This window comes from Xiphophorus couchianus, chromosome 20 (assembly GCF_001444195.1).
Source record: "Xiphophorus couchianus chromosome 20, X_couchianus-1.0, whole genome shotgun sequence".
Classification (NCBI taxonomy): Eukaryota; Metazoa; Chordata; class Actinopteri; order Cyprinodontiformes; family Poeciliidae; genus Xiphophorus; species Xiphophorus couchianus.
In genome coordinates this window covers 30,414,994-30,432,755 of record NC_040247.1, presented here as the reverse complement: position 1 = coordinate 30,432,755, position 17,762 = coordinate 30,414,994, and the positions used below count along the sequence as shown (strand labels likewise).

The following is a 17,762-nucleotide window of genomic DNA, read 5'->3' as shown; positions in this document are numbered from 1 at the left end:
ATTAGCGTTACCGGGGTGATAGCACAGGAGTGTAAAGCCAGGGGCAATATAAAACCCGTGCTTTCCCAGAATGCCTTCGCAATGGGCATGTATGCCAGCTCGAGTTGCCATGGAGATGGGGACGTCGTAAGGGGAACACGTCCTTGCTCGACCTTTTCTCTCTCGACCCCATTTTAATATAGTTCATGTGGTCATGCCTGTCCATACTATGTGTCTTGAACTCACACAGTCGGCGTGTGTGTGTGTGTGTGTGTGTGTTGTCTGTCTGTGTGTAGTGAGCCCAGATATCTTGAGTTTGACGGGATAATAGTTCCTTTCACTAGCTGTAAACTTGGATCTCCTCAGCAGCCACACATCCTGGCAGTGTGTTCGCTTTACTCAAGCTGAACGAACACAAGTTAGAAGATTTACTTCCTGGTTCATGTCGACTCTTCAGTGAGGTGACATCTTCTCTAAGATGAAGATGTTAATGATCTTCACATCTTCATCTTAGAGAAAAAAAGAATCCTACTCCCACTGATTTAAGAAAACAATGCAAAGACTTTCACCAAGAACATATTTATAATGCATTAAAAATGTAAGATTATTGAGCTTCAGTGTTTAGAAAACAAATGCATAATTTTGATGCAACCTTGATAATGAGCAAACAGAGAGGAAAACAGGACAAGATGTAACAAATGAACTAATTTTATTTTTCCTGTCCAGGTTTTTATTTATTTATTTATTTTACTATTAATGGTTAAAAAGATTAACTTATGATCCATATAATCTGCTGATAATCAGAGTGAATTGCTGAATTACATGTTCACAGGTTTAAAACATGTCTGAAAACTTATTTCCAATCATTGGCCTTCAACCAAACTGAAACTTGATTTTACCTTAGCTTTAGTGGTATTGATTTTATTTGTCTTAACTGTATCTTTTTATCTGCTTATTGGTGTTGTTTTATTGATTTGAGTTTTGAACTTATTAGAACTTTGTTACTTTACTTTTATACTGTGTTATCTTATTTAACTGTTCCACACAGTTTCAGCTGTGACTGGTGTTACTAAAACACTTCATAGATGATGATGATGATGATCATGATGATGATGATGAAGATGATGAAGAAGATGAAGATGATGATGCTTCATTGTATTGGAATTTGCCTCTCTCCATGGATATCTCCAGAGGTGGTTCGCAGCAGGCAGGGTACAGCCGGGACATCAGTCCATCACATCACATTGCTTTCTACTATTTCCGTTTTTCATGTTTTTGAGAGAATTACCATGTCAGCAACTTTAGCAATCAATAAAGCCCTTGAAAGTTAAAGTAAATACAAGTGTATGTATGAACATGAAGTGTTTGAAGTGAAAGAGGTGAAATGTGTCAATATATCATCCATCCACTATTTTCTGCTAATCCAAGATTAGTGAGCACAGGCAACAAGTCCAGGGGAGAAACACTGACATTCCTCTCCTGACCATTCCTGGGTTGATGTGCCAAAGCGTTCCCAGTCTAGAAAGAAGACTGTTTTCACACCTGATCGTCCACTAGACTCGGTTTGACTGAGGAGCAAAACTGCAACATTTGTTACATTTTCAGCTGGAGCAATTTGCTTTCACACTGTACTGTCATGCCAACCAAACACCTTAAGCAACCAGTTCCTCCCTTCGCCTGTGGTGGCGCTGCACCAAGAACAATTGAAATAAATGATACAAAGACCTCTGAAGAAGACGCTGAGCGCAACTTCCTTTAACAAAAATACAGTGGCATCAGATTTGAGCGGTTGTAGGATTTCTCTTTTGCCTTTGATGAAAGACCTTGAGTCATTTCTCCTGCTAGCACTAGACATACATGTTTGTTTTGGTTGTGTTTACCCAGAATGCCCTGTGCTGTAGTCCACTTCCATTTTATGGAGCGGTCTCGGAGCGGTCAGTACACTTCAGCTGTACTGAGACAGCTGAAGTGTGAACGCGATTGGTGGACCAGAGTTTGCTTTTTTGGTCTGTATCATAGTTTGATTTCACATTCACACCTCCCCAAACGAACCAGACTTTCTTGGCAAACAAGCTAAAGTTCAACTGAAGTGAGAATGCACAGGTGGTGTTTGTTTGATTTTGACATTTCTTTGACAGTCTGAAACGTTTTAGTCTGACACAAAAGCAGATAGAATTTTTTAAGGGGGAAAACAGTTTTTGCATAATCATCGTGTGTGTGTGTGTGTGTGTGTGTGTGTGTGTGTGTGTGTGTGTGTGTGTGTGTGGTAGACCAGTGGGCCTTATGTACTGTTGTGTCCCAGGGGGGTTAAATATTTTGCTATCTGAACTCTGGGAACTGAAATGAGATTAGTGAACACACACACAAACACCCAAATCATCATGTCCACCAGCAGCAACACTGGCACACACACGTGTGCACACCCAAGACTAAGCTTGACTTGTGAATAGAAAACCTTCTGATGAAATCTCCCGTCTCTGAGTTCTCACTGAGGTCTTTCCAGATCTTTTTGTTGTGACTGAAACAGCAGCAATGTCTCACTTTCACACCTGTTGAGTTTTCTTTCTCTTTATTTTTATAAAAGGTGTCAGTTTGAGAAACTGCTGGAAATCATTATTCACTGCATATTGTATTTTATATTTTTAACGCTCAGACATGATTCAGGGGTCTCAAACTCCAGTCCTGGAGGGCCGCAGTCCTGCAACTTTTAGATGTGCCTCTGCTGCACCAGCTGAATAGAATAATTAGGTCATTAAGGCTCTGAGAACAAATTTACACAAGGAGGAGGTAAGTAAACTATTTCATTCCAGTGTTTTGTACCTGTGGCACATCTAAACACTGCAGGACAGCGACCCTTGAGGACTGGAGTTTGAAACCCCTGATTTACATGAAACAGATAAATCTGCTGTGTTTTGTAAAGAACTTCACAATTCAATTCCATGTCCATACGACTCAATTTAGTTTTAAATATTTCAATAGTGACTTAGTAAAAAGTAGTATACAAATCATTGATTAGATTTTGTAAATTAGTTTTATGCATTATGCGTTTTTTAAAAATTGTTTATGCCCATAAGAACAGCCATGGTGATACAGTGGCTACTTTAACATTTTTGAGTAAAATATCTGAAAATAAAATAGTCGCACAATAGCACTTGTGCTAAATACTGAGTACTGTATTAATAGTGTAAACATAAATAATTGATAATTCACATCATTTTTAGCTAATTTTTTAAACAATATTGCCATTCTGACCCTCACTCCTCACCAGTTGGTGGCAGTAATGTCCACCAAACAGCTGTTTGCCAACCGGATGTGAAGTCGTCTTCTTCCTTCACACCCCAGTGTTTTACATGTGACACCAAGCAAGCAGAACATCAAGTTGGTTATTTGAGCCGTGAGAAACGACCTTCTTTTACTGGAACCCATTAAAGGACATAACTTTTATTTCTAAGGTCCAACATGATCTCCTTTTCAGCACCATTTTACCTCCTTGGGATATTTGAAACCCTGTCATGTAGGTTAGATTATTATCTAACCTATGAAAAAGAATCTGGCTGAGTTTTATTTTAAGAGATCAACAGTAATCTTTTCGTCACTGTTTTAGTTCCATTCAAATGTGGAAGCTACATTTTCAATAAAAATATATAAATTATTGAATTTACCTTTGGGATCAATGACGGGTTTTTTTTCTTTTTAAACAAGCTATGAAGTATTAATGCTCTTATTTAGAAAAAATGTCTAGGTTTTAGTTTGAAAGCCCAAATTACTAACCTGTTGGCATCTGTTTTAATTTGAAACCTACTAATGTAATAATATACAGTATCTACAGCAAGAATTGGCTTCATTTGATGCTGTTGGTCCCTAAAAATGCTCTAGTTCTCTATGTTTACAGTGATCTATCATCTATTAACACTTATTCCAATTGCGTTATAGACGATTATTCAGTCACAACATCATTTTTAATCTATATATTTCTTTACATTTCATTCCACCTAAATGTACGATCTGCTCCTGCGATGCCTGGATTTTCCTCTTGACAAATGTAAAAGGCTTATCTTATCTCACTGCATCTCACTGACTGTCAAAACACACACACACACACACACACACACACAAGAATTGAGCCACATGAAAGAAAAACAGCAACAAGTTTTGTCTTGTCATCTCCATACATAAGTGTGGTCTATTTTTGGTATTTTTCCCGTCAAAAATATATCTTGTGAATCTTTATTTCTGTGCACACACTGTTTACTGTAGTTTTCACTGTGAATTTCAGGAACTTGGATGCAAAACCTTTTTGTTTCCTTGTTCATCTACACTGCCCTATGAACTGTCATAAGAATAAATAGCCGATTCGGACTGATGTATTACCAAGGATGGCAGAGATGTTTTATGCATTTGCATCATTTTTTAAACGCTTCTAGCATAATTCAGCCTGACATGTTTAAGGTCATTGAAAACCTTGGGGTCAAACTCATAACACTTTTTCAATGAAGGTGTAACTGCAAATGCTTACATTTGACTGTAAAGCTAAATTAAAGGTGAGAGACAATCCTGGTTAAAACTATTTACAAATGTTGGTGGATGACAAAAAAAGTAAAATATATATATAAAAAAATCCAGTTTCCTGTTTTTTATTTCCTTTTATCCCTTTTTTAATTTTAGGTTTTATTTAGTTGTTTTACAAACTTACAGTAACTCTTTAGCAGCACATGGTTTCACCAACATAAGAATAAATATAACATTGATATTGCCTAAAGAAGGCAACGACAACAGAAAGGATCCCAGTCCAGAACCCTGAGGACCACCAAAATATTAACAAAATAAAGTTAATAAATCATTTTTATGGACAAATTGGAATCCATCAAATGTCATTTAAACCAAGACACTTTTATGTCCGTGTTTTTGAATGAATAATTTTCCTCATACTGCTCAGCCTTCTTCTCGTTCTCTTTATCACGTCAGTCATGAAGTTAGTAGTTTCACACGCATCTCTGTTTATTACCTGCATGTACAAAGTTCTGCTGCAATGGTGTCGTTTGTCTGATTATTTGAATGTTTCTGGTTTTAAGCGTAGACCTTCCGCAGCCGAGCTTTTTATAGCCACGTTAGCCGCAGAATATTTGGTGGCGAGGCCAAGCCGAGGTGTGTGTGTGTGTGTGGCGGGGGAGGGGGGGGGGGGGGGGGGCGAGCCAGGCGCGTGTGTGTGCATGTTGGACAGGAGCGGTGAGTGGCATGGGAGGGCAATAGTGAATGGCTGCGCTATTGCATCCTCCCAGGAGAACTCTAAAACACAAACACACACACACACACACACACACACACACACACCCCTCTAGACAACACTTCAGCAGCTCACTCAACCCGCCTACTTCATCCCCCTCACGAAAACGAAGATTTAAGAAAGAAGAAGAAGAAAAAAACCTCCCATCCTGGTGGCATACCTCTCCATCCTGGCACCGCCCCTCAGCTAAAGTCAGCGCTCACAGTCTCTCCTCATCAGACTTTACGGAGAGACGGCGGTGTGTGTGCAGGGGGCCCCGCTCAGGCTGTGCGCATGTGGCAGAGCCGACGGGACGGGACGGACTCAGCGTGTCAGACCGGCGCAGAAGGAGGAAGAGCTCGTTCACCTCTCCACGCGCTTTCAGTAATGCGCAGCAGAAAAGGAAAACAAACAGACTAAAAAACATCAAGTTAAAATTTCTTTCTTTTTTTTTTTTTCTAAATATACTTAGTTTCTCTTCATTTATATCTGAGCTCTCTGTGCCGTGGCGTGGAAGCTGCCAGAGGCAGAGGACGGGACGGGATCCCCTGGATGCGGGACGATGGATTAACTTCCCGCGGTCTGGTTTACTCTCCGTCCTTCGAGCCCCTCTTACCTGGGGATTTTTCGGCCCGTCGGACCTCCAGTCTCTGCCTCTCGAGATGAGTGAGGATCTTGTTCTGCGCTGCGCCCTGATGCTCTGCTGCGCGCTCCTCTCCGTCAGCGCCAGCAACTGGCTGTAAGTTTCTGAGTCTCCAGTTTTGTTTTCATTTCTCCTGACCGGAGCACTGCTTCTCACTTTCTCCCTGCATACTCACGGCGCGCGCATATTCCCCCCCCCCCCCACACACACACACACACCTGTTCTCTTGCTGTTTTCATTCTGATCTCCGCATCGCCTGTCCTCGTTACCTCCGGCTAAGCGGCCGCTCAGGTTAATTGTTAACCATCTCAGGCTCTCTCTCTCTCTCTCTCTTACAAACACACACACACACCCCTACACACACGCACGCCCACACACACACGCCCGCACCGCCCCCCCCCCCCCCCCACACTCTCTCTCTCTGTCAGAGGTTTAATAGCTGACACTCTATAGGGGAGTAAAAAACTTTTGCACAAAATAAAACTCAACAAAACAAAGAATCCGACATGTTTATTCTAAAAAGGAGAACTTTTCACTGACAAATTAAACTGTAGGCGGCTATAATATTTAGACAATTCGTAGAAAAAGAAGTTGCTGAAATATGTTGATTAAAGAGATATTTTTCCTTTTTTCACCTAAATATTTTTTTGGACCAGTTCGACATTCTGTTTAAAAAATACCGTTAGAGGTGTGGGATGAAGCACAGCTCTGGTATCGATCCGATGCCAAATGAACACTGGGTCAGTGTCTCTAGTACTGATGCGCTGCTTTCTATTATTTACGTTTGACATACCTTCAAACTTCTGGCCTCCAGGTGTCTTTGGCTTTTCTTTTGTATTAATTAGTTAAAACCTCAGACAGAATTTTGACAAAGCTTAAAGGTGACCACACAATGTTTTAATAATAAATTAGCTCAACAAACAGAAACATAGAAAAATAAATAAATATAAAAAACTTATCGGTTGAGAAAACATAATCTGTTTTTAGGTCGATTTGAGAAACTAAATTAAAAACAAAAATTAAAATTAAATTTCATGTGAAACTAGTATCAACCGTACCACCGATATCGATATCAATATTACTGATATTTTTGGATTGATGCACCTGCCTTCATCTTCAACTTTATAACCTAACAATTATTCCTGCTATTGCCAAAATGATCAAACAATCAATCAATCAAATTTTATTTGTATAGCACATTTCAGGCATTTCAAAGTGCTTTACATCATTACAAACACAGAAACACAATCTCAACATAGTATCAATAATCAAAACACAGCATTAAGTCAGGTTCCATCAATAAATTTGTAATTGATTACATTTCAAATACAATCCTAAACAGGTGGGTTTTTAGTTGAGATTTAAAAGAACTCAGTGTTTCAGCTGTTTTACAGTTTTCTGGAAGTTTGTTCCAAATTTGTGGTGCATAGATGCTGAAAGCTGCTTCTCCTCGTTTGGATCTGGTTCTGGAGACGCAGAGCAGAACCAGAACCAGAAGACCTGAGAGGTCTGGAAGGTTGATACAACAACAGCAGATCTTTAATGTATTGTGGTGCTAAGCTGTTCAGTGATTTATAAACTAACAGTATTTTAAAGTCTATTCTTTGAGCTAGAGGGAGCCAGTGGGGGGACTTTAAAACTGGTGTTATGTGCTCTATCTTCCTGGTTTTAGTCAGAACGCCAGCAGCAGCATTCTGGATCGGCTGTAGTTGTTTGATTGATTTGTTGGACAGACCTGTGAAGACGCTGTTGCAATAATCAATACGACTGAAGATGAACGCATGGATGAGTTTCTCTAGATTTTCCTGAGACATTAGTCCTTTAATCCTGGAAATGTTCTTCAGGTGACAGAAGGCCGACTTTGTAACTGTCTTTATGTGGCTCTGGAGGTTCAGGTCAGAGTCCATCACTACTCCTAGGTTTGGGGCCTGATCGCTGGTTTTCAGTTGTAATAACTGAAGCTGTGCATTGACTCTAGATCGTTCCTCTTTAGGTCCAAAAATAATAACTTCAGTTTTGTTTCTGTTCAGCTGGAGAAAGTTTTGGCACATCCACACATTTATCTGTTCTAAGCATCTGTTCAGTGATTGGATGGGCTCTGAGTCACCTGGTGACATTGTAATGTAGAGCTGTGTGTCATCTGCATAGTTATGGTAGCTAATATTATTTCCTGTTATAACCTGAGCTAATAGGAGCATATAGATATTGAATAAGAGGGGTCCTAGGATTGAACCTTGGGGTACCCCACATGTGACCTTTGACCTCTTTGATGAGAAGTTTCCAATTGAAACAAAGAAATTCCTGTTCTTTATGTATTATTCAAACCAGTTAAGCACTGGACTGGAGAGTCCGACCCAGCTCTCCAGTTGATTCAGTAATATGTCATGGTCAACAGTGTCAAAAGCTGCACTGAGGTCCAACAGAACCAGCACTGTGGTTCTGCCACAGTCCGTATTTATATGGATGTCATTGAACACTTTTATGATGGCAATCTCCCTGATATAAGATGTAAGATGATGTAAGATATTGATTATTACAGGTATGAGCCTTGTACTTGTAAGTGAGGGGAACTGTAATAGTCTTTTCTGATGAGACAACATGCAGCATCAGGAGGACATTAGGCTCCATTTAGCTGGAGAAACTGGACATGCTGCCACTTTATGTTCATGATTGTAGAAGAACTCTCAGCTGGGGGGCATTTTGTTATTTCTGTATCTATGAGGATTAATAACCTTGGTTTAATCTGAAAACACAAACAATTTACATAATAACAGTAATAATAAACACGATAAACTATCTGCATTCACTCAAAATGTAGGAGAAGAAAAATCAATCTGACTACTTTTAAATTGCCACAACATATTGACTTTTAGTGCTGTCTAACTTTTAATTATTGTAATTTTCATTTTGAAACACACATTTGAAGGAAACTATAGAATTAAGTTGGAAATCTTTTTGCTTTGAAGCGACAGGACAGTGAAAGTTGTCTTTCAGCTCACCCACAGTGCACAGCAACAGGTGGGGGAGGGGCCACACTGCGTTACATGCTCCAATACAGCCAGAGAAAACTCTACTCACACAAGCTGTTCCTTTACTAAAGACAAATGTGATTGTTTTGATAGTTTTCTTTAAATACATCACATAGAACTGGATCCGTAATGGAGACAGATACTGAGGGTTTCTGAAGAAAAACACACCTTTGTGCCTTTATTAGAAACAGAGAGGATGTTTAGGATGAAAAACAAAGAAGCTAGAAACTCTTTGTTTTGAAATTGTCCTTTATAGAAATGTAAATCATTTCTAAGTATTACATCCTGCCTGTGGATGAAGCTGAGGTTTGTACTAGACTAGAGGCGTAAAGCAGTGAGTCCCTGCTGGGCCGGCGTGTCGCCTCCTCCCGGGTCCTGGGAGCCGGTCGGTTGGGCCACATGTGTGTGCCTGCTCTCCCAGCAGACCTGTGGGAGGTGTTTAGCTCACTTTCTGCATTCCTCTTCAGGCTCCGCTCCATTCTCTGCTGCCATTCATTTCCATTACCTGCAGAAAATCTGTTCGTTTTAGAGGTCGACCTCTTGTTTGTCAGTTCTCCCTCCCCGCACACCCTTTCCTTCGCAGTTGATACAAACTATACCTGCCGCAGAGATCCATTATTAGCTGACAAATCACCGCTGACACAAACGTCTGCTGTAGACGTCGCACGTTTCCTGGTGACGGCGACCTTGTGAGATTTATAACGGCCCTCTCGTGTTTGCGTCGGGATCTTGCTGCAGACGGTCTAACTGACGCTGTTGACAGATTCATCAGTGGAAGTCAAATTAAAGCCATGCCAAACAGCTCAAGCTGCCTTGAACTCTGTCACTGGGTGCAGGATAATTGTGCTGTTTGGGAGCTGAAGGTGTGGTGACAGCAGCCCACAGCAGGACGTGTACAGGCAGGCCGCGGAGCTGCCGCTCTGCTCTCTGGGATTTACACTGCTCAGACGAATCTGTGTGGTCCGCAGCAGTCGTCAAGGCTTCAGCAAGGGTCAAAGGATGGCCAGCAGTCAGAGGGACTGTTAACAAGCAGCTATAAAACATGTGACAACTACATGTAAGCAATGTCTTCATGCATGTGACCCCTGGGAGCCCTCAACCGATCACTAAATCTAATGAGAGGAGATTAGATCAGACATCAAGATGATTCAGCTTCCCGTGTGAGCTTTCGTTTTTCATCACTGCTGTTTAACTGGCCGCATGTTACAGCTGCAAGGACGCGCTGTTACTCTGTTGGTTCTTCTCTAACCTTGCGTCGGCCACACGAAGTGCTGGGAATGTTCAGTTTACCTTGGATGATATGATAGATAGTTCACCTTGATGTAGGAAACGGCTTTCCTATGTCACTGTTTTTACTTCAATTTCAGATTTCTTTCAGATAATGTGCTAATTGTTGCTAATTATGTTGCAAAAATACCGAATCTTACCATTTACCCGTTTCTAATGCAAATATCTTTGTACACTTGAAATAGAGCAAAACTAACTTGCAAGTAAATCTTTGATAAGATGTAACAGCTTGGTTTAGGTCAGTAATTCTTGAATATTGATCAAAAGTATGAGTTCCACTGGCAGATTCCTTTCACTGGTAGCACAATTAAAAATTTATTGCTATCTGTGAAAAAGTCTCTCAATGTAACTAATACTTTCCCATGAATATTAAGGAATTATTGACTTAAAACAAGCTCCTATATCTTGTGGAAAAGTTACTTGTAAGCTAGTTTTGTCTTATTTCAATTGTACTAAAAATATTTGGACCACAAATACTCACTAAGATTTTGTATTTTTGCAGTGCAATCCAATTAAAACAGATATAAAAGGTGTTAGGGATGCACAATATATTGGCTCTAATATCAGTATTGGCCGATATTACTCATGTTTTAACGTATCGGTTAATCGACTGAATCGACTGGTATCGCTCCGATAAATAAAAATGGGCTGATATTAACAATTCTGATATTTATTTCCATCTTGCTGATGTTTGTTTCCATATTTGTTTGGTTACATGACAATGATAGTGATGCAGAAAAGGATTATGGGATTGTGAGTTTAGCTGAATCAGAGAAGCAGTGGTGAAATCAGCTGCAATCATTTTTTCAGCGATATACACACATTTCCAGTAAGTAGTGGTTGTCGAACTTATCAGAAATAGTAATATCAGATAGCACTATATTTTAATGTTATGGAAACTTTCAAGATAAAAATTATGCTGCAAGGAGGCATTTATTCCAAATATTTTAGATTTTGCATCAAATTGATGTCTGTCTTTATCTGATTTCTACAAAACTCGTCAATCATGCATGTCTGCAGTACATGACAATTTCCCAGTGGCTATTTATAGTGTGTTCTGTGATTGTGACATATCTCAGTTTACCACTAATGTCCAGCTAATTGTTGTTATGGCGATGCCTTCTGCCTCCTTGCCGTGTGAACAGCTTGCTGTGCATACATATTGTTTGTGTCTTGTTTGTGAGTCTGTCTCAATTTGCTGTTCCTACTCCAAAGCAAAAATGCTGCCAAACAAATGATTTAAGAATAGTTGGGGCCTCTTCTGTTGCAGCTTGCTAAGGTGATGACTACAAGCTACGTCAGAGTTGATTCTGCATGGCTCCTCAAATGAGCCAGACTTTCTAGGTGATCAAACCAGAGTTCGATTAAAGGAGCAGCATAATGTATAATGGACCTTTTTGAGCTTTATATAAAGTTCTAATGTTATTCCTTCATCAAAAACATACCTGGAGTGTTCCTTTGATTCTTTCATGCATGTTGGAGAAATCCTTTAATCTCCCATGGCAACCATTCATCTGTGAAAATCACCTGGTTGGACCTGACCCTGCCTTCAAGGCTCAGCTTTTCCTCAGAGCTGCAGTTTCAAAGCTTCTGACCTTCGGCCTCACAGAGCATCTCTCTACCCACAACTCCCCCACTCAGCTCCTTCAGACTAGCAACCAGTAATTAGCAAACACCTGGTGGTATTGTGCATCAGCTGAGCTCATTATTCGAGGTATTTCTCAACAAAATGCTGGTAAAAATGTTGCTAAAGGGTCAATAGAGGAGCCATGTTGTGATGACTTCCTGACTTTCAGAAAGAGCAGGAGGTTTTAAAGAGACAGAGGCCTAATTTCAAGGCATTAAATTAGGAAGTCAGATTTCTTTTAAGTCATATTTAATACATTTTTAGAACTGAAGTTAACATAGTGACTTAATTGTGCTATCAAGTGGCACTATGTGCCTTGAAAACACATAATACTGCCGTTTTAAAGCGGCTGGTGTGAATGTGAATGCACCATATAATGGAACTAAGGTTCAAACTGAGCACTAAGAGACCTGAGGTAAACCAGTGGAAAAAATATGAATGAAATTATTGCTTTTTTGTATTAATTTTGTAATTTTTTGTAATAATTGTATTATTTTGTGTTATGACAATATTTCATATATGCTGCAAAACAATCCAAATTTTCTGAATTGTTTTAATAAATGTTAAACTGCAATAATTTTCACATTTTCTTGATGTACAGTTTGGTTGACTGTTTGATATGTTTGACTTATTGTTGGCTATCAATGTAAATCCATTTACTTAAAGTTGACTAAATTTTGAAACAAAAACTGAGAGACATCCATCCATCCTTCCATCCATCCCTCCATCCATCCATCCATCCATCCATCCATCCATTTGCAAAAATGACAGCAGGTTGCCAAATAGGAATTGTTTATTGGGTAGTTTCAGGGTTTGACCATGTGATGAACACAAAAATTATCTTATGGCAACATCTGCACTGTGACAGACCGGCGACCTGTCCAGGATGGACCCAGCCTCTCACACAATGACCACTGAACGTAGAACTAGTTCCTCTGCTACCCTGCAGGGATGAACGGGTAAAACAATGGATGGATGTTTTCTCAAGGCACTTTCCAAGACAAACAGAACCCAGTCACATTCAACTATATAGAATTAAATCAGTCCAATTATTCAGTCAGCATATCAATCATTTTTGTAAAAACACATTTTCAGAGGCTGATCAGAATGCCTGAATCTCTAACCAGAGGGTGGATAAGAAACCTCACTACGCCTGAAGGATTACATAGAAACAGGTTAAGAAAATGAGCAGACTGGCTCAAAGTCATTTGTTTGTTTAGTTAAACTGGCGCAAATCTCCTTTACAGAAAGGATTGCAGTCTTTATTTATTGTCTGAAGACAGCACATTGCTTTCTAAACCTCAAAGAACAGGCTATTTACTTTTGAAACCCTTGTGGGAAACAGTGAGTTCAAGTTAGGACGTCACAGTCTTCTGTCAACCTGATGCAAGAGATAGAGAAACAAAAGCAATCGCGATAAAGACGTGAATACTGTTGTAACTTTATCTTACATGTGATTTGCTCACCCCAGCTGCTAAATATACTTACATCATGTCACCGTATCTCTGCATTGTATGGAAAGTATGACTCCTTAGGTTTTCTGTTTGTTGCTATGCGAGTGTGTGAACATGTGTGCATATCTCTGGCATATTCATTGTGAGGCACTGCAGTGCATATCCACGTTGGCTTTTGCTCAAATCAAAACTGTCACATTTAGATATTTAGTGCTGCGCTCTGTTGTCACTTTGGTGTGTTTCTGAGGGCCCAAACGCAGACGAAGAAGGAGGCAGAGGACAGTAAGTGCAAAAGGAAAGTCCAAAAACTAAATATTTCATCCAAAAGTGGTGATATCAGAAAAGAAACTCAGAAACTTGGCAAGTAGGGCCAGAATGGATCCAATTTAATGAATGGCAGAACAGAAACTATACAAGTGTACAAGCATAATGATGGGGAAAAAACTCAGAAAGGAGAGAGAAATAAAACAGGAAGTGAAGAGAACACTGAACAGAAAGGACCAACTTAAACAGAATAGGACAGGAAATCACATATCAGAAACTCCTCTAAGAGCAAGAACAGAACAAACACAAAATCATGTCGTTAACCTGAAGACCAGAACCTGTTCTTAACTCTAAAGTCAACTTTCAATTCCTTTTACTTTTGTTGACTCCAACTTGGGTCACTACTAATGGTAGTTGACTGATTGTTTCCAGTCACTTTCTAATGTAGAGGAGCACATTCATAAATATATCTACAAATATGTTGCAGCTAATATGTGACATTAGCTGCAACATATATGTAGTTAAGTTCTGGTATTAGAGGGGGTCAGAGACCACGGCCACCCACTAATGGCTGAAATTCACAAATACTTGAGATTATCTCAAAACATTCTTAGAACTGCCTGTTTCAACAATTCAAAACCAAATAGACCTTAATATGGATTAATACACACATTGGACACAGTCTCAAGGGTCGAGTCAAACGCCAAGCGACCGACAAAATTCCTACATGTGAAATTTTGAGCTCATAAATGTGCACACGCCGGCCAGCGATGCGACACAAAGAAAGTGGAAAAAGGTTCAACTTTTGTCGCTGTCTCTGTCACTATCGCGTTGGTTGAGTCCAACCCAAGGTTTCAGAAAACTGTTGCTTTTCAATGTTGTCCTGTGAAGCTAATATCTACAGTTTATATCTCCACTGCAGCCGGCCAGAGCTAAGAAAAATGACCTTGATTGGCTGCTTTGCAAGTGCCTACCAATAGTGTCTAGTACTATTGCGTCAAGGCACTTCAGCTGTTTTCTTTGACATGATATCAGCCAGTAGGACTGAACTTTGAATAGGCAGAAGCGGGGTTCAATCTAGAAACAGCACAACCTATTTATGGCAAATTAAAAATACATTTAAAATTTTACTAGTACATTAAGTACTGTTGATGTTATGTGTAGTATTATTTCTGCATTTGTCCGTTTTTGTCAGACGTTACCAGAGCAAAACTACAAGTCCAAAAATCTGCTCACAAACGCAAACGACACGGACACAAATTCTTAAGTCGTTTCCCTTCTGTAATGTGAGACATCATTACAGACCGCACAATTCATCGATTTGTGAGCAGTTTTTTTTAAAAGTGATTTTAAACAGAAAACAAATGAGCCGGACTCGGAGGAGTTGTATGACACTAAGCACTTGGCAGAGAATCATTCAATCCATGGTTCTAGGCCTGCCTGTCGCTGAGGGGCTGATGGATCTTGTTGCCAGTTTGGAGCTGTGAGAAGACACCTCAGCGAGGTTCACTGGAAACGACACTTGACAGTAACTATGTGACACATAATTAGTGTGTCATTTAATCCATTTATGAAGACATTGAAAACATTCACTGCTTCGATATGTTTTATCCCTTGAAATGTTTCATTCCAAAGACAAATCCAATTTCAACATGGAAATTCAAAGTCTCTGATGTCGGTGAATTAAAAAACTATTCATACTGGATTTGTGTATATTAATACATTCTTGACTGATACAGTACGTTTTTATTATACATAGGAAACCATCTGCAATACACACACCCACACACAGAAACACACATTAAACTGTGTAAACAGTAACCAGTAAACGCTGCGTGTCAGGACCTGTTCGCTGCTCATGAATGATGCAAATTTTCACAAGCAGGCTCATCTCCTTATCTGTCCAAAGTGAATGTGGAAATAAAAACAACCTGAAAGCTGCCAGGTTGTGATAAAATATCTCATTATAAATGCAATACTAGATGAGAGCCAATTTTTTTTAACCTTTACTTAGGACAGAAACAGGTGATAGTAACTGAATATCTTTTGTCGTAAAAGCCAACTGTGTTAGTATCTCTACTAGCAAAATGATTCTTTTATATACCAATAATCAATTTAGTTAATAAAACTGTGTCTTACTATGAATGTTATTAAAATGTAAGATGAATTTGGTTGTATTATTAGGTAATGATGGTAAAATCTGATACTGACAGTTAAAGAAACATTTCATTGCAGAATCATTTTTTTATTGTATGTATGTTGTTGTTGCTCAAATCAATAAAACAAAAACACAAAGAAATGTTTTTTAACCAAAGATGCACCGATGATAAAGTTTGGCCGATGTCAGTATCAGATATTAATATTGCTGCCGATAAACCATATTTACCGATATTTATATATCTTATATATATTTCACTACCCTGCTGACACATTGAGAAAAAAACCCACCACACAGCTGATTTCACCTTCTTTGTGTCAGTTAAACATCCCACAATCTTGTGCTGCATGACTATCACTGTCACATGACCAAACAACCTCCACCTGACCAACTTGCTAGTATTCCTCTAGCATTAATAGAGGATTAAAGCTGGATTTTCTGGATATCCTGGCTTAATTAAGCCTCAATTCACGAAACTAGTAACACATATGTTACCATGGTGATTTAACCTGTGCAACCAGTCTGCTACAAACCAGGCTAACAGCCAGGCTTAGTGAAGTCTGGAGCCTTACCTGCTCAGTCAGCGCTCACACTGATCAGAAACCAGTGAGTTTTGCCTCTGATTCTGTTTTCTTATCCGTCTGTTTTTGTCTTTTTTATTAGGCTGTATTAAAAAAAACACAAATTCACTTTGGTGTTCAGTCAAGTATTATTGTTATTTGAACATTATGATGATAGAATATACAATTGTCAGTTTTAAAATGATCAATGTGGACTATGGGACTGTTCGACTGCATTTCTGAAGACCGCTGTTAAAAGTTTGACAGAATGGCCTTTAATAGACCATTGCAGTTTGGAGAGAAAGAAGCAAATGTATTGTAATTAAGTCAAGCCATATCAGCTGTAGCATACTTTGCATACTTTACTGATTAATTTTAACATAACTTAAAATGATGTTTAAAATGTAAATTATCTTTAGTTTTGGCATCTAGTTAAACAAATGCCCAGTTTAAATCACACAACATTTAAAACAATTACTTATTTACATAATAAACATCATAAACATGCATTTTGTCTCAATCATGAGGACTGATAATAAGACACATTTTATATGCTTATCTTCTATGTAGGTAACTTATCTGCTGTCTTGATTGCCGTTAAGCTGCTGAGTGTTCAAAAACACATAATGCTTGTGATGCTTCAAAACAAAAAGCATCACAAATCAAACAGGAAGTTAACTATCGGTGCAACTAATTGAAGAGGATATTGTAGGTCGTATATCTTCTAAGTTATTAGTAAGTAATTTGCACATTGTCGCAAACATTTTATCCACGTGCTTCCCATATACTGCAAAAATATTCTTATATTTAATCTTCATCTGTTGTTGTGTTTGTTCTGTGTAATTATTGATAAGATGTGGAACAAAAAAGAGGAACATGATCAATCTAATCAGATATCAAAGGTGATTCACTTCACTTAAGGAATGAGTGTTACTCACGTCTCTCTGTGATTCGCTAGCTCAGAAGCCACATTAGCATCTAAACAGAGAGTTTCTCCTGTTTCTCCTTTTCTTGTCTTTTTATCACTTTCAGAATAATTTCCCTCTCTCTGTCGTTACATCAGGGATCCAATTAAATCTTGTCGCCAGTTTATGTTCTTTCTCATAACATAACTATATACAGTAGACTCGACGGAACTTCAGTGGAACGTGACTTACTTTATTAGACATTTTGCCAAAGAACATTGGGTGGAAGGACACACTTGATGTTCTTCTGCATAGAACACAAAATCGTACCACTGAATACATAATACTGACTTCCACTGTTGATTTATTTGGTCAAAGTTGTTTATTTGAGCAAATGACGTATGAATATGACATGTTTTTAGTTAAGAATGGTTTAGAAATGCATATTTTTTGCTAGTTACTCATTCAATCGATCTGCTATCGTTTGGTGTTGTAGCAGCAGTTTGTTCTCCCCATGGATTCTCTCTGGGTACTCCGGCTTCCTCCCACAGTCCTAAAACATGACTGTTAGGTTACATGATTACTCTGACTGG

General features: G+C 39.0%; 1 protein-coding gene and 1 long non-coding RNA gene across 2 annotated transcripts in view; one reads left to right on the top strand and one right to left on the bottom strand.

Moving 5' to 3' along the window:
* Positions 1-5,350: 5,350 nt before the first annotated feature.
* The window catches only part of wnt4 (wingless-type MMTV integration site family, member 4), a 36,663-nt gene continuing 24,251 nt past the window's right edge, over positions 5,351-17,762 (top strand). The window contains exon 1 of the mRNA XM_028003748.1: positions 5,351-5,981. Coding sequence (XP_027859549.1) covers positions 5,905-5,981 — 77 coding nt within the window. The 5' untranslated portion in view covers positions 5,351-5,904. The remainder of the gene's footprint in view (positions 5,982-17,762) is intronic.
* Positions 8,957-10,421, bottom strand: LOC114136003 (uncharacterized). Its single transcript, XR_003593712.1, has 2 exons — positions 9,514-10,421; positions 8,957-9,419 (listed from the first exon to the last, which is right to left on the bottom strand). It is a non-coding gene; the product is annotated as an uncharacterized LOC114136003 (long non-coding RNA).